General features: G+C 46.4%; 1 protein-coding gene across 1 annotated transcript; it reads left to right on the top strand.

The window, feature by feature from the left end:
* The first annotated feature begins 1,621 nt into the window (after window positions 1–1,621).
* On the top strand, window positions 1,622–20,188 carry SLC25A33 (solute carrier family 25 member 33). The gene is made up of 7 exons (XM_084274721.1): window positions 1,622–1,726; window positions 10,794–10,973; window positions 14,608–14,685; window positions 16,163–16,263; window positions 17,339–17,405; window positions 18,670–18,953; window positions 19,611–20,188. Exons 1-7 carry the CDS (start codon window positions 1,677–1,679, stop codon window positions 19,811–19,813), a joined length of 963 nt encoding a protein of 320 aa, XP_084130847.1. The 5' UTR covers window positions 1,622–1,676; the 3' UTR covers window positions 19,814–20,188.
* The last annotated feature ends 3,183 nt before the right edge of the window (window positions 20,189–23,371 follow it).

Genomic DNA, 23,371 nt, shown 5'->3' with positions numbered 1-23,371 from the left:
CAGCAAGAGAGTAAGAGGGAAAAGCCACCCATCCCACATGCATACTCTGGAGGTTGCTTACACGGATTTTTTCCCTCTGTCTGTGTGCCCAGGAGGCTCAGCTGCTTCCCTCCCCAACAGCCCTCACCATAGTGTTGTCCAAAAAGCAGCGTCGTTGGGTGCTCGGTGGCTTTCCACAAATCAAGCCCACCCAAAGCCATCACTTTTGTTACATTTACACAAAAAATATTCCAAGGTAATGCACAAAGATTGGCTGGGGAGTTACATGTGATTATAACAATCGCTGTGTCATCTTCTTCAAGTGCTGCACCCATGTGTGGGAAGAGCACGAGACTGGGGCTCCAGACTGGCTTTGATGGGTGTCGGGGGCTTTCTTGTTTGGGCATGTTGGAGAACACTTAACCAAGCCCCATCAGACTGTATGTCTGTGTAACAGGGCTCTGACTGCGTGAGCACAACAGGCTGGCAGTGCTGCCTTTGTGCATTTGCTTGATACCTGGGTGTAAATGGGGATATTTGGTGCAGTTTTCACTGTGTGGGCCTGCGGATCCTTGTGTGTTCGCAGTGTTGTGCTGAGCTGGGAGTCTCAGCAAAGGAGCCGGTCCTTGCAGCCAGTCCTGGTTGTGTCGGTGTTCTCTGGTGCCACAGAGGTGTTTGCTCAATGCTTACACATACCTGGGTGGTTTTTTCCCATTGCAATAAGGTCAGTGGGTTTTTTGGCTGGTGAGAGGCTCTGTCAACACGGGGGGTCACGGGAGATCACATGGTGATTGAATCAATACCTCAAGCAAACAGGAGAGATTTGCTAATAGGGTCATCTGCATGCTGATAAACCAGCAGTGGTTACCAGCTCTCTTCTGAGCCATCTCCTCTCCAGACTTCTTTCTTCTTACATTCATTTGCATGATCCATTGGGATTGTGCTGGAGAGAAAACTCTTCCTTTATCTCACCCTTTGACTGGCCCAGCATCCTTAATATATTTACAACCAGCAAGTCCATGTTGCTGCCTGGACCTCTGGTATATATTCGAGGACATTACAAAGGGTAACTTTACAGAATCTGGATGAGGACTTGGAAGCCCGGGATGCCTGGGGACCAGGTGCTCAGAGCTGTAGCTCAGCCTCAGATTTGCACTTAATGCCGTGTTCATTCCTTAGATTCAGCAGATTGGGTGGACAAGGGATCCCATCACCCTTGCCCACTAGCCTGGTTTCTGCTTCAGCAAATCATCTCTCCTCAGCCACCGGCAAGATCACTGAGGGGCAGCTGTTCTCTACAGCATCCTGGGAGCGTCACCTTCACCTCAAGACAGAAACAGCTCCAGGAGGCCCAGGACAGGCACACCCAAGCGGCACGGACCCCAGCGTGGCCCCGGGTGTTGCTTTATCTCTTGGGTTTAAGCCCTAAGCCATTTTTTTCCTGGAGGAGGCCGCAGTCCCCGTCCCGGCAGCGGCGCGTCCGGCCGCTTCCCGCCCTGCTGACCCCCCCCGCCTCCCGCCTCAAGCCGCAGCGCCGCGCTCCCCCTCCCCTCGCCCTCCCGTGGGCGGGGCTGCGGCGTCATGCGCGGCCCTCTGACGCGTTACGCGCCGCCTGCCGGCGTCACGTGTGCGCCGGGGTCGGGCCTCCGCTCCCAGCTGCCGCCGGCGGAGCCGGATCCTCAGCCGGCAGCGGCACCATGGCGGGCGGCCCGCAGGAGAACACGCTGCTGCACCTCTTCGCTGGGGGGTGAGTGCGGCCGCCGCCGCGGCGGAGGGCCGGGCCGGGCCGGGCCGGGCCGGGGGCGCGGGAACACGGCCGCACGGCCGCGGCGGAGGGGCCGTTGCCGCGGGAGGCCCCGCAGAGAGGGACGCGGCCGCTGCGCCGGGTGAGGGGCGGCTGGGCTGGCGGCGGCCCCCCCTCCCCTCCTCTCCCCTCTCCTCCTCTCCTCTCCCCAGCGCTGCCCGGCGCTCCCTCGGGCTGCCGGCTGCGGGGAGCCGGGCGGCGGGGCCCGCTCGCAGCCCGTTCTCTTCCCCCGCCGCCCCGGGAGCTGCTGCTCCCCGGCAGGTTCTCCTCCGAAGGCGGCACGGCAAGTGGTGCCTTTCCAGGATTAGAAAGCTCACCCGTAGCAAGCCAAGCGGCCAGGGTCGGAAAGGATCACGGGTGCGACTTGAGGTCAGCGCTGGGCAGGGTTAGCTGGGCTGCTGTGGCATTTGGCTATATATAATTCCAGCATCTTATGCAGCCGTGGCCCCCGGCTCTGTGAAACGCCTTAAATCCTGCCCTCGTCCGTGTCTCCTGCTGAATCAAGCAGGAACTGGGGGCTGTCATCCAAGAAGCATCGTCTGGACAGCACACCTTATGCTTTGTCATGGACTGCAGCCCCGTCTTGTAGAGGAATGAGTCTGCACAAGGCTTTAGTAACCTCTGTGTAGGTGACAGTTAATAGTTGAGGCTGTGTAACTGCCTGGTGGGTATAATTAAACTGAAAAGCAAGCGCTCCAGAAAGGGAAAAGGGATGGGGGAGTGTGTGGGAGTGGGGAGGAGTGTTAGGGAGCGGGGAAGGGTGTTAAGAGACCGTCCTGGTGCTTCTGAGTCAGGGGCCTGGCATGCCAGGCCTTGGTAATTAACTTCCTGCAGTAATAATTCGGGAAGACAATTGTGTAGTGTGAATTAAAAGTAAATATTCATGAGTAGGTGCTGTTGTATGCGTTTCTGTGTGGATTAGAAATCTATTTCAATCTCTCTTTAACTGGTTTAAACTGTGTAGGTAGTAGAAGGGTCTTTGGTGCTTGTGAGCTGACAAAGGTTAGGAAGCCAACATGAAATCCCTTGTCAGTTTAGATCTGTTTAATAGTAGACTATTGTGTCTTCTGTTGTTAAACAGGAGGCTTCAGCCTCCTCTGACATGTCCCCGGAGCGGTAAGTTCATTTAATGTAATATTAAACCCAACAAAGCTGTTGTTCAGAGACACTGCCCTTCTGCTGGCCTGGATAGTCTGTGTTGTTCCAAGTCCTCTCCTTACCCCTGCCTCCCCTGCTCACATTAGAGCAGTGCCTGGAGCCTGTGACAGGAACCGGACCTGCGTGTCCACGTGCAGCCTGTTTGGGTAGTCACACTGCCTGTCCAGGGCTCTGGGTGTCCTCACATAACTCATCAGATCATAAATAAATGGGAATTTTAAACTCATTAGTGTTTTAGTCTAGTAGTGGGTGATCAGTATCTTCCTGACTTGTTTAATGTACCTTCTGCCTTCTCTAAGGATCCTAGCAGCCAGCATGGCTAGGAAGTCACCAGGTCTGAGCTGGTTTTGAGAGACCATGACAAAGAAGGATGGAACCATATTCCCCCTACCACCCTGGTATAACAACAATGATCTATTTCTAAAGCAGTGGGGAAGGTGCAGCACAAAGAGATCACAGAATCACAGGGGTTGGGAGGGACCTCCAGAGCCCATCGGGTCCAACCCCCTGCCAAAGCAGGGTGCCTAGGACAGGTTGCACAGGTCAGTGTCCTAGATGGGTCTGGAATATCTCCAGGGAAGGAGACTCCACACCCCCTGGGCAGCCTGTTCGATGGTCTTTTAGGGTGTACAGGCCTTGAAGTGTTCATCACTGGACATGATTCTTGTTCCGCTTATTTACAGCGACACAGAAAAATGCACCATCACTTGCTGTGCTGTGATGTTACAGAAAGGAAAATGAGACAGCAGATTGAGTCCTCTCATGTCCCAGGCATTGCTGAAGCGTTTGGTCCACCCCCCACCCTCCTTCCAAACAGTGTATTTCAGAGAGGGTCCCTGATGGAAGCCCTGCACTGCCATGTCCTGTGTGTACACACCTACTGATGCTATTATCTCTGCTTTCCCAGTGACAAATGCTGACTTCTCAGGGCAGAACAAGGAACTGAACGTCAGTTTCCATCTGTTGCCCAAGCTATTAAACCCCTTTTCTCCACATATTAGAAGTGTAGTAGGAAACAGGTCATATTTGGGGGGGTTGCTGGACCAGCCAGCTGAGAGGCAAGCTAGAAACCCAAGTCCTGTTAGATACAAGGCTCTGTGCCATGTCTCCCTTGCGTGTTTTGGGTTTTAGTAGTGGTAAAGGTTGCCTGCTCAATAAAATCTGATCAAAGGAGCTCAGCTGTGGTAATATTTTGCTACCTCTGTTACATCATTAAAGGAATCTTTAGTGTGTTAGTGCTGCAGTGATAGTCTCTGAGGTCTTTTCACAGTCCTTCACATACCTTTGCACTTTCTTCCACAGAGCCCTGTGATGATAAAAGGGTTGTACTGGGCCACAGAGCTGCTTGCAGAGCAAGGATAAAATTATCCCTCCAGCAGAAGAAAGTGTTGGAAGTTCAGAGTACTTTACAGTCTTACACAACTTATAACCTTTGGTCAACTGTAAAATACTTTTTTGCAGGTAAAGCTGGTGAAAGGGATGGCTTCCTATTAGCTGACTTCTTAGAGGCAGACAGCCTCACTGGCTTCCTCTGGCTTCTGTGAGTTCCTCTTAGAGCTTGCCTGGGTGACAGCAACCCAAAGGGTCTTGACATTTTGGTGGGAACATGACTCTGAGGCCAGAGATGGTTTCAGAAGCAGCAAGGAGAGCGATGCCTGAGTTGCACAACAGCTGTAAGCGTGTTTACAGGTCTGGTTCTTGCTGAAGTTGGGGCAGTTGTTGCTTATTTTTGTTTGGGAAAAACTAGGCTGCAGCAGAGGTGGCTCCACGTTGTGTTTCCAGCTTGAGTAATGCTGTTTACTGCAGGGATTTCCTAAGAAGTGGTCAGTAGAGGCTGTGGTGCCTTCCATAGAACTGGCAAAGAGCAAGAGCTGGGAAGAAACTTGGTTTCAGATAGGCCCCATGTGATGTGTGTTCAGCAGGTTGGATCAAGCTGGGGTGACTGAATCAAACCACATTTGTGATGTTTTTCCTGCCTTGGTATTGAGGCTGGAGTCCACACCTGCCCTACTCCTACAGCTCTGAAAAGCAGCCTTAGCTACCAAAGCTTGCTTAAGCAGTGTGACTGTGTTGGAAGTGTACCTTGATAAGGCTGGTGACATCAGGCTGCTTTGGATTGAGGGCACAGTGACATCTGTCTCCGTGGGCACAGGTTGATTGGCTCAGTTGCAGGTGTTTGATGTGCTGGGTTGCTGGGAGCCTTGTTGAGAGCGCTGGATTCGTTGGGTTTGCCTGAGTATCTAGTACAGGTCACAGAAGTAATGAAAAGTTACTCCCCACATTAGTAATTTGGGGAGGAAAGGAATGGGTATGCTGTTCCCACAGAGGTTAATTAGGAAGTGATGTGCTCATGCTGGCAAACCACTGTGAAAGGGAGAGCAGCAGTCTGCACCTGCACAGTGTGTGGTGCAGGACAGCTCGAGCTGATGCTGAGATTGCCCATGGTTCAGCCCTCTACCTAGTTTGGGTTCTCCTGTGCATTCCTCTAGCAGTGTGTCAGCTCAAGGAACGCACTGAGTGCTTGCAGGAATAGCCATGCCTGATAATACCTGAAAATTGGGGCATTGGGAGCAGCCTGGGTTGCTTTGGCACTCAGTTTCCTATGGAATCTGGGAATCTGCAGCTTGTTTTGTTTAGTCTTGACCATGCAGTAGCAAAACATCAGAGGCAGAACCTGCTTTGCTGTTTGTGCTGTGCATGTTGTGCCAGGGTATGTTCTAGAAAAACAGAATGAAATTCCCATTGCAAGTACAGCCTCATTTAACACTTGTCACACTTGCTGGGAATATACTTTGGGGGTTCCTAATCTGCCTTCACCAGCACAATCCTGTGTCACCAACCAGCAACGCAGATACACTCTGGCCTCTTAGTGTATCCTGGTTTAGCTGTATCCCAGGCTGTCCTGCTGGGTTCAGAGCCTTGCAGCTGTGCCTGGGGAGTGCTACAGGCTTCTGAATCCATCTGAGGGATCCCATCAGTAGTACTGAATGATTTCCCACGGTGTATTTTGACCTTTCAAGCCGTATGTGGTGCTGTCCATCAGGCCTGAATTGACCATACTTGTCAACCTGGTTCTTAAAGTGGCTGGTTAAGTATAATTACCAGACCATTTGCACTGATACTTCTCTTCCAAGTGTTTCTCTTGACCCCTGTCTGTCAAAAATTCGCTGCTAAGTGTTGGGAGTAGCTGCTGCCCTTTGGGGTGGGGAAGGAGTAATTTCAAATGCTCACACAGCAAAATGTGTCAGGCTGGGTTGTAAGTTACAATTCACAGGATTGTAGGGGTTGGAAAGGACCTCCAGAGATCGAGTCCAACCCCTAACCCCATTCCTCTAACCAAGCAGCTCATCATCTTGGCCCATGAGCTTGGTAAAGCCAGGGACACTACTAAAAGATCATTAAAGATCTGGATGCTTTTTGTTTGTTTGTTTTGCAGAACTTCCTTTGATGTTCAGCACTGTGGTTATATTTGTATTAAGCATATTGCACAGTGATTAAATCTAGGACAGATGAAGTAAGCCCTACTCTTAATTAAGATTCTTGTCATCTGTATCAATTGTGCAAGTGGGTGCTGAGAGTTTGTTTCAAATGCAAGTGATTGGTACCCAGAGCAGGGCCTTTGCAAAGATAGAAAGCTGGCAGCAAGAGGAAAATTGGAATTGGGTTTTGAGATTGACATCCTTGGCATGTGTTTTAAACAGTGCTGTCTTTTTATGGAGGTAAATAATTTGTCTGCAGCTCTGTGTAGTATGTTATGCATCTCCATAAACACAAAGTGTTTTTCATGTTCTCAGACCAAGAGTTTCCTTCGTTCCTTTTTCTGGACATCACAAAGCAGAGAGCTCTGTTCTACTGCTCTGATGGCTGTATGTGCCTGGCTCATCTGGTAACTAGAGGAGGCATTCAGAGCCTGAAGTTCCAGCACTGTTTTTCTGGCAGTGAGTGACAAGCCAAAGCTGATGAATTGTTTGTTGGGTGTCTCACATTGAAGAGATTTTGTCCCCCCCACGTGCAGAGTGTAGCTGGGAACCTCTTGTTCTGTGCTTGCCCTGGGACCTGCTGGAGATGCTCTACCATAGAGTTTTGCTTCTGGGGAGGTTTCTGTCTTTTTACTAAGGACAGATTTAGACATTGTTTGGGGATTTTTGTAAGAGGCTGGTGCAGTAAACACATTAGCAGCTCTGAGCTGTAGTTCTGCACTGAAGCAACAAAAAATATATCCCCGAGTCTGAGGATTTGGAGGTTTTTACCTCAATCAAGATTTTCCCAAACGCCATTTATCTGGCTGTGTACTCACAGTCTGATTGTTTCAGGCTTTGTGGTTGCTAATGCCGCTGAGGAAGGCTGGTTGTTTATCCTTTCTTCCCAGATGAAGGCATTTGGAACACCCCAGGAATACAAAGTGTTTCTTTTATTCACAGGGTGTTATTTTTCCAGCCCTCTTTCCAGGGCATAAAGAAACACCAGGGCCTGATACACGCAATTCCCGTGTGGAGGAAGATCAGCTCCTCTGAAAAAGCTGCCCAATGATACATCAAAGTCCTTAGTTGAACTGTCTGCTGGGTATTTATATTCGGGACAGAATGGATGCGCCCCGTTGACACCCGGAGAATCGCTCTGTTACATGATGCTTTCTTCTTAAATGTCACACTGACAACATAAACTCTGAGCTGGTGAAGCTGGTGATGCAGATATTAACTCATTGTGTTGAGTGTCAGGGGATTACACACCCCTTTCCAGAAGGCTGCCTGAACTAACTGGGTTATCTAACTGAAAGGATGGGAGGTGAGGAGTGGGCTTGGAGGGTGAGACGACAGCTGATGGAGGAGGGAACACGCCAGGGAGGCTGAAGGTGTGTGCTGAGGTGTTGCTCAGGGCTGGGGGGCTGGTGGTTCAGAGATGGCAGATGGAGTTTGAGTGTGCTGAGTCTGTGAATCATGAAATTGTTGTTTTAGTGGTCAGAAATGTGCAATAAACGAAGGCTGCTGATGGGGTATGTGGTAGGGGAGCACTGGTAGATAAATGAGTTGGGAATTAAGGCAATCAAGTTCTCTTCAGGTTCCCATAGCCTTACAGTCTTGTGTTTATTAGTCAAGTGTTTGTTACACATACCTGTGTCTGTTCACAGAATCACGAGGCTGGGAAAGACCTTTGAGATCATCTTATCCAGCCATACCTGACCTCTACTAAACCTTATCCCTCAGCACCTTGTCTGCCCATCTTTTAAACAACCCAGGGTTGGTGACTCAACCCCCTCCCTGGGCAGCCTGTGCCAGTGCCCAACAGCCCTTTCAGGGAAGAACTTTTCCCCCACATCTGAGCTGACCCTGCCCTGGGGCAAGCTTGAGCCCATTGCCCCTTGTCCCATCACCTGTCCCTCCTCTTCTCCAGGATAAAAATATATGTTGGCTATACATAGTAGGAAAGGTGGCAGTGGGGATCAGCAAGAAGGACCCTCAAGGCATTTCCTGCTTCAAGTGAAGTGTAGGCTGTGGGAACAGGGAATGTTTTGCTGCAGAGGCCATTCCTGACCTCTTGTTCCTCCTCCAAGATCTAATTTCAGAGAAATGTGAGCGATGTGAGATGCATCTGACAAAACAGAGAAGAATAAACTGGAACAATGTCCTCCAGAGCAGTATTGACACAACAGAAGGCTCGTGTCCAAGCCCTGGCTCAGCTCACTGAATAACCAGGGGCCTGATCAGGTCTCTCTGAACCCACATCTTTCAGCCAAATGACACAACTTCAGCTGCGGTGTACCTCGTTCTGTGAACAACTCTGTGACTTTATTCAGCTGTCAAAGCATAAATGGTTTAAAAGGGATGAAGCAAAGCTCTTTCTTAGAGCTTTGGATTGGCCCTAGTTTAGGTTGCTTTGGGTTGTCTCTAGTTGAGGGGTTTTTTTCCCCCTTTCAGCAGGGAAGAGGAAGAAGCAAGACCTTAAAGGAGAAACTCCCTGAAGTATGCTGTTCATTCACATTGCCAGTCTCAGTGGAAACAGTTTCTTCTGTTGGATGAGTTTCTATGTGAAAAGCATAGTGTTTGGGCTCATGGGCTTGAACAGAGCCTTGCAGAACATGAACACTAGTGAGGAAGTGGTATTCCCCAGCCATGTGCTCCAAGGCATCCTTCTGAACCTTGCAGGAACCTTCATTTTTATGGTTGTACAGCCAGGGTGGGCAGGCTGTCAGTGCAAGCACAGGGGCTGCTGGGTTCTTGCAAAGGTGTCACTGTTTGATTTAAAACATCCAGTTTCAGCAAGCAGAATAAGCTGTACTGGAGAAAGTGCTTATGAACTGGTGTGTATCTGCAGCTTGGACTCTTCTGCTGTTCTTTAATTAACCGTTTTCTGTGGGTTTAAGAAGATTCTAGTGAAATCATTCATGTATCCATGGAGCTTTAGAAAATACACACTGGTGGTGAAGTCCTTCTGTGTTCCCAGATTACTGCACACAAACTCCTCATGACTCCAGCAAGCAGAGGGCTTGGTACAGGCAGGCAAAGGATGGGCTAGCTTGTTTTTTTGGAAAACTCCAGAAATTATAATTTCACATGAACATCAAAGGGAGTTAAGCTGTTGACTCACTGTGTTTTCTGAGGAAAATGGCACACAGTGGGATGTGAAGGGATCACGTGCTTTGACACGTGTGTAAACAAAGGAAGTATCACCCGGTCAGTGGGTTCACTGGTGTGTAAACACCCTTGGGGGAAAAATAATCATAACCCTGAAATCATAGAATCCCAGACTGGCCTGGGTTGGGAGGGACCCCAGGGATCACAGAGCTCCAACCCCCTGCCACAGGCAGGGACACCAACCTCCAGGCCTGGAGCTACACAAGGTTGCCCAGGGCCCCAGCCAACCTGGCCTTGGACACCCCCAGGGATGGGTTTAATAGTGAAGTTTGACAGGACGTTCCATTACCAAAGAGGAACAGCAGCAGGGAGAGAATTGGTTTGACCAGTCACTTTCCAGATCTCTGATTAAAATTAAATTTAGGGCTTGTGCATCCTGGTGTGCTTGTTCCAAGGCCCAGTCTGACTACATGAAGATGATGAATGATCCTATAATAGGCATATAATTTCTTCTTTATATATGTGTGCCTATACGTGTGTATATACACACTCCTGTGGGTGTGTAGTGGTTTACATTTGTTACCAGAGGATGGGAATTCTGTTCTCTAGTGGCCTTTCTGTCCTCTTACTCTCTTTTCCCACCCTCCCCCTCATCCTTACAGCTCCTCTTCCCCTCTCCCTCCCCGAAAAGTTGGTATACATTGTTTTTAAGAGGGCCTTACTTAGTGTAGTTCTGGTCTTTGCTGCTTCTGTAGACAGCTGATTTACTCCTCAATACTGAGATTCTGCAGAATTACATTGCTGTGTTTCCAGTCTATGTTGTCCTAATCCCCAGGGACTTGTTCTCATCTGCCAGCTTCCTGCTTTCCCATAAGAACTGTCCTTCCAAGAGTATGTCTGTTTTAGGGCAATAACCTCTGAAACATGGGTGCCTCTGAAGTTTTTACAGGCAGAATGCCAAGTCCTTGTGGAACATGGGACCAGCAGATGGTCAGGCAGGGAGTTTTGCTCAGCACTGGGTATCATCTTGGTGTTTACTGATCTCATCACTACAAATGATCGTTATAGCAGTTTCTCCACCTTCCCTCTGCTCCCCTAGGGCTTGGGACCAGTCTCCCTAGCCGAATGGCAGAACTGCCCTGCTCCTGATCACTTGTCCATGATGCAGAGCAACTGGAGCCAAGGCTTCAGGTTGTAGTTCTGCACCGTGCTGTGCTTTGACACACCCACACAGTTATGTTTTCCTGACTCTTGTCTTCTGTTTAAATTGTATTTTACAGATGTGGAGGAACAGTTGGTGCCATCTTTACCTGTCCCTTAGAGGTAATCAAGACCAGGCTGCAATCCTCCAAGCTAGCCTTCCGGGCTGTCTACTACCCACAAGTCCAGCTGGGGACCATCAGCGGTGAAGGAATGGTCAGGCCAACGTCTGTATCACCTGGACTCTTGAGTGTTCTCAAGTGAGTACCTCTCCTCCTGTCACTCAGGGGATCTGAGTTTGAATTCCTCTGTGCAAACACAGAATGCAGATTTTGCTCCCAAGTTGCATTGGAAGGATGTCATGTCACTTGGGCTTCTGCCTTCAGCAGTAGGAAGATAAGTTGTTCCTGTAAAAGCACACACATATTCAGGGCTCCTGAGCATTCCTTTGAACTCCCAGAGAAATTTGCTTCCAGCACTTACAAAGTTTCCAAAGCAAATTGAGTTGAATAAGTCTCTGAAGGTGTTATTTTTAAATTCTCCTCACTTTTTGGTTGTTATGGCTTCCTAGGGATCAATATGCAGGACATACTGTCAGCTCTTGATGTGCCTTAGCTTATGGGAACTAATACTTGGGAGGAAAGGACTTTTTTTTCAGTGCTGAGAAGTGTCATGTTTGTCTCTTACTTGGAGTAATCATGTTTACTGTCTCCTTTGAGCATTAAACTGGTGAACCTTCCCCAGTTGGGGCTGATCCTTGGCAAACGACTGAGGGACTGCAGAAGCCATTTCTTGTTCCTGGAGCCATTCCCAGTTTGCTTTGAGTAGCCAGTAGAGATGCTTGGTAGTGTTGCTGCCCCTGCTAGTCACCTGTTTGATAGAGGAAGTTTTAACTCTTCTCTTGGAGCATCCTACAAAAATGAGAGCCTGTAGCCATCCCTTCCCCTTAGTGGACCAGCATTGTAAGAAGGTTTCTAATTGTCCTCACCTAGTGATGTGTGTCAGTCCCTGATCTATCTTTGAAGCTGTCCCTTGCTTTGAGCGTGTCCTTGACACAGGTGACCCCAGAATTCTGTGTTGCCAGGCATTTTAAGTTAGGCTTGTCTGTGCTCTTGTGTTGATGATCTAGAACTGAAACTTAGGGAGTGATGGAAGGACTCTTGCAAAAGCAGTCTCACTAAAATACAATGTTTAATTGGAGTCTTGGGAGCTTTTATCTTTTGCTGAGCTATAGGTGACTTAATGAGCTCTCCTCTGCTCTTAGATGTTGTCTTTGTCAATTATTACAATGCATCAATGCCATCTAAACTGTATTACTTAGGATCTCTGTTAACAGCCTTCTGTGTTGTTCAGACTGCAGCAGTTGATGCTCCAGCTGTTCCCTTTCCAGATGTGTATTCATAAATGAGAAGAAATGAGAAAACACTTAACTTAAAACTGCTCTACAGTTTTACCAGCAACTCTGAAGCCCAAATCTCTGCTACTGTTTTTCATATCAAACACCATGAACTTGTGGTTCAGACCTCACACGAATGGCTTGGGTTTGTTTGGATCATTGGGCATCCCAGGGTGATGCAGAGAAGGTCCTGTTTAGATCAGGTGGCAGAAATGCCAAAGAAAATAACATCTAGCAGAGCAAGTTGAATGATTTTATGTAAGGCCAGCAGGCCTGGCAGGCTGCCTGGGGAGACACTGCACGGTTATATAACAGCACAGTGCTAATTCAAATTCTCTGCAGGACTATCTGGCTAGAGTCATTCTGGGACTTGGGTTTCTGTATTGTAAACAGCGCTTCTTTCCCTGCCAAACATTTCTCTGTCTATTCAGAGGTGAGTTGAGAGCAATTCGTGACTGAAAAAGTAAGGTAGTGCCAGTTGCCTTTGATTTTAATCTCCTTTCCCTTGCTATCTTCTCACCTTGCAGCATTGGACTTTAGGCAGCTGTAACTAAATGAAGAGAAAACTTAAAGGCACAGGGCTCTTAAATCCTGCACTTGGCTTCTTTTTCTGGGGTTTTCTTCTTTTTGTTTTATCTTCTTTTGTTTTAAATTTTTTTCTTTATCATTTTTATCCTTTTTTTTTCCCTTTTTTCTTCAAGAAGAGAGGAAATAGTTTAAAAAGAGGTTAACTTTTTAATAGATTAGTCTCATTGAATTTTGCTGACTATAATCCTTGATTTCATTTCACTTGAGGAATTTCTCAGCTGTGTGTGTTCAGAGCATTGAGAAGTGAGAGCAAAATATTTATGCTGTTGCTGCTTTGCAGGCAGCATCTGAGAAGAGCAGATTGTGCTCTTGACACTGATCTTTCTGATAAAATACAGATGTGTGAAGAAAGAAGTGAAGTTGGATCTCTTGCTTTTATTCTTCCAGCCCTTTCTCAATCCTGGCTGTGTGTGCAGTGCCAGACCAGGTGTCACTTGAGCCTCTGGTCTGGGAAAATCCTATGGCTAAAGAAGCAACCCTTAGAGCCCAACATGTGAACTTGCTGTGGAAGAGTTAAAGGTGTTGAGCATGAAATCCCCTTAACTGCTGCAAATAGAAGCAAAGTAGGTACTGGGGAAGGCAGGTTAAGCCTGCAGCTGAATAGAAAGCACTTCAGGAGGACAGGCTGTTTTTGTCTAATCCGTTTAAGATTCTGATGAGTCACCCCAGCTGGAATCTGCAGTCGTGACTGTTAAGTGACAAAGAACAAGTAGTCAGTGGATCTGTCTCCTTGGAGACACTCAGCCCTGAAGTTTATACAGAAAGTTTAACTCTGCTGCTGGGAAAAAAAAAGTGTTTCAGAAGCTCCTGTATCTTCTAATGAGGTTGGTTTTGGAATGGGTGAGGGACGTTCTCAGCAGTGCTAATGAGCTAGAAAGTAAATTCTGGAAAACTGGCAGTTCTGAGAGGTGCATGTGAGCTACTCCTGGAGCCTGGTGTTACCTGGGCTTTACTGCACGCTTTTCCCAGGGTGAGATCAGTTAGGACTGCAGTCTAGCAGGCTGTGCACTGAAATCCCAGTGATTACTGGACTGTACCTGACTTTCACTGGTAAATACTTGGCTGGTTTAGTCCCTGTAAAGATGTTTGCTGTTGGTACTGCAAGGAATTTGTAAGGTAAGTCTTTTTTCATGAGGGATTTCAGTGAGGTATAGTACAGAGCCTGGCAGGGGCTGGGGAAGCTGTCCAAACAGCTTATCTTCTTCAGAGAAGTCCTGGCTCGCTGTACCTTCTGAGGTGTGAGGGGAGATGGGTTGGAATAGCTTTAGAAACCTGGGCTGTGACAACTGCAGGAAAGTATCATTTGATGCCCTTCCTGTCAGGTCTGGACAGGGATTTGCAGTAGGACCTCTGTGTTTACAGTTTACTTGGGAAAGACGGTGTGAACTCTTTTGAATGCCCTCTAAACCAAATATCCCTGAGCTACCTGGGGACACATAGCTTGCAGTATGCTCCACACAGCTTTCACTCTGGAGAAAAAACATGACCTTGTAATTATGAAAGGGGAAAGGAGTTCTGGTTTTCATGTCTCTATACAGGAAACAAACTCATGAATCGCTGAGATACAGAGAATCCCCCAAATACTCTTTGTTCATCAGTCAGCTATCACTGGATTCTCCATGAAACTCTCAATTCAATTCCTGACAGCTTTCCAAGAATGGAAATTACAGCCTTGTGCCACAGGACATACATTTGCCTGTAGTGTGCTGAAGTTTATGGTGCAGTGGCTTTTATTCACTAGTGTACAATTCTGCTCCTCTTCAGGTATGGAGCTTAAAAGCCAATGGCTTCACCATTAATGCTCAGTGCTTTTGGGCAGTTCTTTTGACTGGCAGAACAACAAGCATAACTTGTAACTCCCACACCTCTCTTCTCCCCCTCTCCCCCCCTCTGTTTGTTTTTATTTTAAGGTCAATCCTGGAAAAAGAAGGACCAAAGTCGCTGTTCCGAGGGCTGGGTCCAAACTTGGTTGGAGTTGCACCATCAAGGTAAATAGTTAAACTATTGCTAGAAGACATTTAAGGTAGGAACTCAAATGTTGCACTGGGTGTATGGTTCAGAAGCATGGGTCAGGCAGACTGAGATGTGTGCATGTATACTGCATGGTGTATGCACCAAGAAATGCACAAACATAAGACAGACTTGTAGAAGTAACACCAGAAGGTGCAGCTTAAATCAGGCACTCAAATTCCACATCATTGCAAGAGCCACTTGCCACGTGCTTGAGAAAACAAGAGTAGTGCAGAAAAATTTGTAGGGTTAATAGTGATCCACCACTTCCCTGTGAATACATAAAGTGCTTGCCAAACACTGAGTGGGAGCTAGATGCCAGGGGAGAGGAGTACCTCTCTGGTCCTTGATTGCCTCAATTCTTCTCCAATGAAAAACTGCAGTTGAGGGGAAAAGACTTCACTGCTGCCACATAACCCTGAAGGGATAGGTGTGTCCCTCTTTTTTCCATATTTTTTTAATTCTTAAACAGCAGCAACCAAAGTAGCTATGAAGTTTGTATTTGGAAGTCTTACAGGCACCTGAATGGTTTCCACATGTACCTCTGATTGTCCAGTTCTTGGCAGGGCTCAAGACCTTTGTGCTTAGCAAATGTTAAAACTTGTTAGCAGTCAGGAAATTGGCAGATGTTCTCTGCCTGAAATTCAAACAGGTAAAAAAGAACTTGAAGAGTGGTGTACTCCCACTCTGGCCTCTTGCCCAGTAGGTAGGATGTTCCCCTTGGAAGCAGGGATTCCTATTTCTGCACAGGCAATCCTTGCAGCAGGGATCTGAATCCATAACTGCCTGCTTTTTCACACAACTCATTCATTCTGTCTTTTGTGTTCCTTCCTAATCATCCATATTATTCCAGTCTGAAAGTACTTTGTGGAAATTCTCTTATTGTAGCACCAAGACCCACTTTTTCCTATCAGTTCCCTTCAATGAGGTTGCTTCAGGCAGCTTCTTACTCCTCCTGTTGACTGTGGCAGATCAGCTGAGCTTCCTGTGCTTTATATAGGGATTTGAGGTGTCTAAAACTCTTTCATTCCAGGGTTGAGTGGTTAAAGTGTGAAGTGTTGCCAGTGCAGTTACAGTTCTGACCAGACTTATGGAAAACACAGGCTGTGGGTGGGAAAGTGATGTTCCCAAGTTTACAGAGTAAATTTAATGCCAGAGCTGGTGCAGGCATCTGATCTAACCTGCTTTGTCTGCAAGACAGTGTTGCTTCCCATCACAGGCTTAGTGTGAAGGTGAACTAGTTTTGCCCTGTGGGAATCAAGTCAGATAGTGAGACTGTAATATAAGGAAGGAAACAGGGGAAAAAAAGAAGCCTGCATGCTTGTGGATGGAAACAGTCATGTAGAGGCCTCTCTGGAGAGAGAGGGTTTTTTCAGGAGTGGGAAGAAGAATAGTCATGTGTTTAGCTTGATGATAAGTGTGTTACATTGCTCTCCTTAATTTCCCCCCCCCCAGAGCTGTCTATTTTGCATGTTACTCCAAGGCTAAAGAGCGGTTCAATGGCATTTTTGTGCCCAACAGCAACATCGTGCACGTCTGCTCTGCAGGGTCTGCAGGTAAGTGTTCATAATTCATCTTCCCTGTCATCTGCAGCAACACAGCTGTGACCAGCCCCTCTCCAACAGCAGGCAATATATCTATTGGTATTCTTTAATGTAGTTATTCCAGGCTCTTGTTGCTACAAGACTTTTTTATCTCTTCCCAGTAGGAGACATATAGAAAATAGAATGAATCATAATAAGGTGGGGACTGGGCTTTCAGCCTGTCTGTACAGGACCTAGACTGGTCTTGGCTGACAGCTCTGGCTAATTGTGGTATATTAATGAGTACAGAGGCCAGTATGTGGCACATTCTGAAAGTGCACACTTGGTGTGGGGTTGTATATACCAAAAACCAGGACTTTGCTAGTTCCTAACTTACCATGTCTACAGAGGGACTGTTTTTCTGTCCAGTACCTTGAAACACTTCTAGATTGTTGTTTGCAAACTTGAGATTAACTTCTCAACTGCAGTGTTATGGTAAAGTCTCTAAATATAAGAAAGAAAATGAGTAGACACTTCTGATATGGTTTACTGAAGTTGTTTTAGGATGTTGTAATTTTCATACCAGGATGGGGAAAATTCTTGAAGGCAAAATACTGCAGAAGAGCTCCACAAGTTCAGGCATCAGTCACCAGGGTGGTAATTAAGACGAGTATTTCCCAATCTGACCCCTTAATGCTTGCTGGGTTCTGTTAATGAGATGGCTCAGTGGCACCACCTAGAGCCCTGGGGAAAACAAGAGACTCTTACATGTGTGTGTTCCACACAGGTTTCCTTTATCTGTTATTCTAAAACCCAGCCAGTGAGGGATCTTGGATACAGCAGCCTTTAGAAACACGAAGTATATGTTAAAATAGGTGCAGAAAGGAGGAATCTTTTAAAAATTTCCAAGGCCATTGGTTGGTGACTCCTGAAGCTTGATGTGAGGTGGTTCTCAAGCATGAGAGAGGTTGGACCTGCATGGTTTTTGAGAGCTCCAGGTAGAGCTGGAGACTAGAACTGTCTTGCTGCACAGTGTATAAAGTTCATGTTTGCTGTGGTGCTGCACCAGCCTGGATTTTAGCTGTAATTATGGTTTTCTTTCTTTCAGCCTTTATCACAAATTCCCTGATGAATCCTATATGGATGGTGAAAACCAGAATGCAACTGGAAAGGAAGTAAGTAACAGATTGATGGAGGTTGGATGCCACTGAGTGGCCAGGGGAGCCTCTGGGAAACTGAACTTCCATGATTTTGTTCCTGGCTCTTTGTACTTGGATAGACCTTGCCCAGTTGTTTCCCTGACTCTCAGTCCCAGCTCTCAAGCCACCAGGCTTGTGCCTGGTCAGAGTGAAGGTTAAGGTTCTGTGTGGCATGTTTCAGTTTGATGCAGGATGTGGAAGTTGCCCTGAGTGCTGAGTGAGGTTCAGTTTCTGGTTTCACTCTAAATTTCAAGTTGAGCATAGCATTAGTTTTCTCAGAGATTCCTGTGCTTCATGGGTTGGTGTTAAAGGTGAATATATCAAAGACTGAAATGCTTTGATACAGCAGGAATAGAGGCAATGGGAAGGTTGGAAGAGCTCACGTGGGAGGCTGAGCATGAGGTTGCAGTCTGTGTCGTGTTTGGCATCATCACTTGCACTGATCCTGAATCACACAGATGTGAGTCTCAGTGCACCAAGCCAAGGTGACTGACACACAGCTAAATAGCTGTAAACAGGACTGCTGCTGGCTTTAAATTATAATGAAGTCACATTAGTGTCCTGGAATGATCTGGAGGCACTGAGAATCTGTTGCAGTGGTTTAATGTGCTTCCTTCAGCTTTGCATTACTGGTAACCATACCTCCTGAAGACGGGGAGTGTGACAGTAATCTGTGTGGTGATTCACAGTCACTGGAGGGACTCTAATAACGTGACTGCTCAGAATGGAAGTTTCTCCCTGTGAGGATGTGTTAGGTCAAATAAGGATCTTTTAAGGCACCACAACTTAGAAATAATTTATAAGACTTAATTCCTGCACTTCACAGAGTGGCACCTTTGAACTGAGTGCTGCCCCTTAAAATGAAGAGCAGCAGCATGCAGCAGACCTCTGTCATTCAGCCTGCTGAAGACAGCTTTAAATGGGGTTACTCCTTCAACACACAGCACTGTCTCTTCAGTGCTTATTGTCTCTTAAAGCATTGGTGCAAGCTGTGATAGACTGGATAGAACTTGAGCTCTGAGAACTATTATGAGTGTGTATTGGTGGGTTAGCAAAGCCAAGCATGCACTCCTTGCATGGTAACCCTGCTCTGTGAGGCTTTCCTAGGGACTTCTGGGGTAAAACTTGGGAGAAAACCAGTTCTGGTGTTACAAAAACTATTGAAAGCCATGGTTGTTTTTTAATGTTGATTCTTTTTTTCTGGGCTCACGATCTGCTCTCTGCTTGCTCTGTTTTTTAGAGTCAGGGGTTCCAAACCAATGAATGCTCTGCAGTGTGCTAGATACGTGTACCAGACAGAAGGCATCCGCGGCTTCTACAGGGGCCTGACCGCCTCCTATGCTGGGATTTCTGAGACCATTATCTGCTTTGCTATTTATGAAAGTTTAAAAAAACACTTAAAGGAAGTCCAGCTGCCCCCTTCTCCTCCTAATGGGACCGAAAGGAACTCAACAAACTTCTTTGGACTGATGTTTGCTGCTGCTGTTTCCAAGGGCTGTGCCTCTTGCATTGCTTATCCACACGGTACGTGAACTTTCCCCTTTCTGACTGCAGTAGAACAGCTGCTACCTCTGATCCAAGGGGAGTGATGGGGTTCAGGGCTGTGAAGTTATTAGAATGGCCAAATGCACCTTACTGTGGCATGTGCATATGCATTGGCATTTTCAGTGCTGGGCCCACTATTCCTAGATAGCCACGTGGTTGGTGATTGGAACTTCCAACTTGAAAAATGCCAGAGAAGAAGCTGAATGCCTGATGTTGCTGCCAGTAGCCTCATCTAGCTGAGCCCCCACTGTCTCTGGGATTCTGTGAACAAGTAGTGGGCAATACTTAGAGGGTGAGCAGTGTTACTGTCTTTGGATAGATGTGAATGTTACTGTGGCTCTATGGAAAGAGCAATATTGACTGTATGAGTGTCAGTGAAGCATTTAGCTCTGTAGCAGCTTGAACGAGCGAATAATCCATTTATTCCACATGAAAGGGAGCAGCTCCTCTTTAACTTTGCCTCTAGCCTGAAGGGCAGTGTGTACAGGATTCAGTGGCTGAGGGTACTGGCAGGCAGTTGGCACAGGAAGGTTTTTGTGTCCCTGGGTTTCACACATGCATTTCTGGCCATGGCATGGCTCTCCATGGGGAGGTTAACGTCCTGTTAACGCTGGGCTCTGCTTTGCTTCCCTGCAGAGGTCATACGGACCCGGCTGCGAGAAGAAGGCACCAAATACAAGACGTTTGTGCAGACAGCACGTCTGGTAGCACGGGAGGAAGGCTATCCTGCCTTCTACAGAGGACTCTTTGCCCAGCTCATCCGGCAGATACCAAACACAGCCATTGTGTTGTCCACCTATGAGCTGATTGTCTATCTGTTAGAAGACCACGCAAAGTAGCAGAGCCAAGACTCCGGTCACAGACTGTAGACCAACTTCTTCATTGAACAAATAGTCCTTTAAGAGACTGATGCAGGTGGCAGTGCTGGTGGGAAAGCTGCAAGTCTGTAACCACCTGCTGGATATTTCCTTTTGGATTCATGTTTTCTGAAAGGTCTCGAGTCATTAACGTTAATAGTTAATTATAACTTTTTTTAACTTAATGATAATTAAACTGCTACTAAATTAAATTACACTATTTAATTTAAGTATATGTTTGTCCTTTTCCTTAAGCACAGCCATGTGTGGTCAGGGAATGTACCTCATGCTATCAAGTGATCTCTTGGACCGATGCTCATTAAAACTGTATTAAAAGAGAAAAACTGCTTTGGAACTTTAAAACTGTCCTGTCACTTTTTAGCACTGTAATAGCCTGATGCCCAGATAACTTTGAGTTTCATTCAAGGTGCATCATTCATTTTGCTGCAGGAACATCCTGGAGTGTTGAAGTGGGACAATCTTGTGGTATGTTTCTCTGTTGGGACGCTATGAAACACACACACCAGAATCTCTTAGATAAGCCACTTAGGCAGTATTGTTGTACCCATGTGTTTGTGGTACAGGCTTATGCTAACGTGTGTAAACTGCTCTGTTGAGACTTGGCCTTTAGACCTTGCTTTTGTGAAGGACAGAGAGCGTGAGGACAGTTGGTGATTGTGGCCTGGCTGCCCCACAGAAATGCCATGAGATAGAGGAACCTGGTCGTGTAGCTGACCTCGACCTCTTACCACTACAGGGCTTTTTTGTGTTACCTTTTTCCTGTACTTCAAAGCTAGGGGTCTGGAGAGTGGAAGAGTGGGTAAGATGGGTCCCAGACACTGTAAATTCAGTTGTAGAGTCTGCTTCACAGTGATACTTGGGAATATGTCCCTCTCAATTTGATGACCTTGTAGACTGGTGCTTCTGACTGGAAGGAGATCCTACATTCTGTCATGGACACATCACTGCAATTAGTACCAAAAAAATCCACAGCCTGTGTACGTAGTTTCTTGATGTCACAACTTGATTTCTTACAGAAGGAAATAAGGATTCACCTGCTCAGGGCAGCCTGTTGACCAGTTCTCATGTTTCATATAGATAGGTTACCTGCCTTCCCCTTCAAAGGGGTATTCTTCAGCAGCAGCCATGATACAGTTCTTGCCTTTCAGTTAGAAACCAAACATCCTGCATACTTGAGATTAGTCCTTTCATACATACTAGAGCATGTTTTTAATTTTAGTAGTCTCTCACCCTTGTATTGCAGCAGTGATTGAAGTACAGGACTAATTACTGGGGGTGGGGGATAAAATACTTTAGAAGTGAAATGGGTAGATTTGTGTTTTGCTTTGGCCATACCATGCTCTCCTATTCATTAGTGTCATTTGCTTTGGCAGCTGAGACAAACACTACAGCATTTGAGCCCAGCTTCAGCCCTCCCTGCTGCTGCACTGAACAATGAGCTTCTCATGGTGTGAGCAGGTGTTGAGTTCTTGAGCGTAAGCAAGTGTTCATGGACATCTTTGGCTTCAAGGACCATAGACAGTGGAGGTGGTGTTTGCACTTGGAAGGATCACACAAAGCAGTAAGAAGCAGCCTAGCAGTGAGTCGAGCTTTCTTTCCTAAGCTGAAGTTTTCAGGCTGGTATTTTGTTGCAGAGATCCTAATGGGTTGGTAACTGGATTCACATCTTCACATTTGTTCTCATTAGAACCTGGCTGGTAACTGGCACTTGAGGTCATGTTTGACATCAGTGTGATGGAGGAGCATAGTACAAAGAGGGTAGAGTGTGTGTATACCTCATTATGAGACACAACTGCAAAAATAACTGATTTCTATTATGTCTTACTGAAAATAACATATCACATTACCCCAGGCTAAAATAGGAAACAGTTTAGTAACTAAAAACTGGCTTGGCTTTTTTTTTAATGGAGATGATGAGCAGCAAAAGCTTTTAGTCTCTTTATAGGAGTCAGAGCTGTCACACAATGCTGTTTCTATTTTTGAGAACTAGGACGCTTGTGCTGCTACTTTGAAATTATTCCTGAGATTTCCTTAAATTAGTTTTTAAAATGTTAATCAAATGTGTAGACTGCTAATACCTTTTGAGAACCAGGGGAGAGGACTCAGAGCCTCTTGAGGACCTTGGGACTTGGTAAGAGAGAAAGCAAGAGAAAGCAAACAAGTTTGTTTTTTTTCCACCTAAATCTGATGGAAAATCAGGAATTCTGCTGGATTTTTCCTCTTGTTCTTTAAGCTGTGCTACCAACCCTGACAGAACTAGTCTTAACTTGTTAAGCTGTATTGGGAGCCAACAGAATTTCTGAATTAGTGTAATTTACTGCTGTTTCCTTCCTCTTTCTAGTAGAACTTTTAACATTCCTTAACCCTGTAAAGAATTTACATTTTTAGGTGCTGCTCTGTGAGCAATCCCATTGATGTCCCCACGTGTGGAATGAGCCTATTAACAGAGAGGAGGATTTGAAGTAGGTTTGTTTTTCCAAATGGATATCTGAATTTAAAAATACCCAACCTTTTGCTGCTTGTGAAAGAAAAATGAAAAGATTTTTTCACTTTTTATTCCACTTCTTCAACTGCCACAGTCAGTTTCATGGAAGGTAGGTAAACTTGTTACTGGTTAGAATTTCCTGGGCAGTTTTCCTCCAGGTTTAGGCTTCATTAGTAGACCCTTTTGTAGTTTAATTATCAGTAAGGTGATGAAGCTATGGTGGTATCTGAAGTGACCACAAAGTTTCCATTAACTTTACCAGGGCACAGTCTGCTCCTGCTTGTAAATTAACAGTTAAATTGAAGTTACAAACACACTGTTGCTACAATAGTATGAGCTACCCACGTTGGTTAATTAGCTTTGGAAGCATTTCTTAGGCATTTGAAGATATTTCAAGTCCTAACACCACAGGACTTAGCTGCCTCCCTTTAGGTATCCATGGTTGCCTTGATATCCCTCAAAATTATCCCATTTACTGGCAGCAGAGGTACATGATTGTGCAGTGATCGTGCCCCTCACCATGATTTGTAGCTGTTTTGCACAAGTTGCTCATTAGGCACTTTAAGGAAGAAACTTTTGGTACATAATGTATCTGGTTGGACTGATTCTGCAGATGTTGACAGGAAGGGAGGGACTTCTATAGAGAAAATCAGCAAGTGGTCAAGTACAGGAGTTCTGAAGGACTTGAAGGGCTTGATGTGCCAAATGACTGCCTTGTTCTTCCTCCTCTCCCTGTCCTTTGCTCTCAGAAAACAATCCCTCAGAAAACAATTAAGCTAAACAATGGGAGCTTTTGGGTTTTAACCAGGAAAACAGCTATGCACTTTGAGGCAGGGTCAGTCTTGCATTTTGGAGAGGTTTTGCCTCTCTTACCTTCCTGGAAAAAGCAGGGCATGACCGTCAAACCACCACGTCAAGTTCTATGATCCCACCCATGTGTGCGGATGGGGCAGAGCATCAATGGGTGTTCATTTGCTTTCTAGGGGAGAGCTGCTGAACAAGTCTGACCCGGGAACTATTCCCATCAGAGACTC

Source organism: Gallinula chloropus (assembly GCF_964237585.1).
Source record: "Gallinula chloropus genome assembly, chromosome: 23".
NCBI lineage: Eukaryota > Metazoa > Chordata > Aves > Gruiformes > Rallidae > Gallinula > Gallinula chloropus.
The sequence above is the reverse complement of the archived record's forward strand: the minus strand, read 5'-3'. Positions and strand labels throughout refer to the sequence as shown.

What these genes read in the sequence shown, in the direction of transcription:
- SLC25A33 (XM_084274721.1), top strand. Translation starts at nt 1,677, where the DNA reads ATGGCGGGCGGCCCGCAGGAGAACACGCTGCTGCACCTCTTCGCTGGG. An exon ending in CTGCACCTCTTCGCTGGGGG is followed by an intron (nt 1,727 to 10,793) that starts GTGAGTGCGGCC and finishes TGTATTTTACAG; the next exon opens with ATGTGGAGGAACAGTTGGTG. An exon ending in AGAATGCAACTGGAAAGGAA is followed by an intron (nt 17,406 to 18,669) that starts GTAAGTAACAGA and finishes TCTGTTTTTTAG; the next exon opens with AGTCAGGGGTTCCAAACCAA.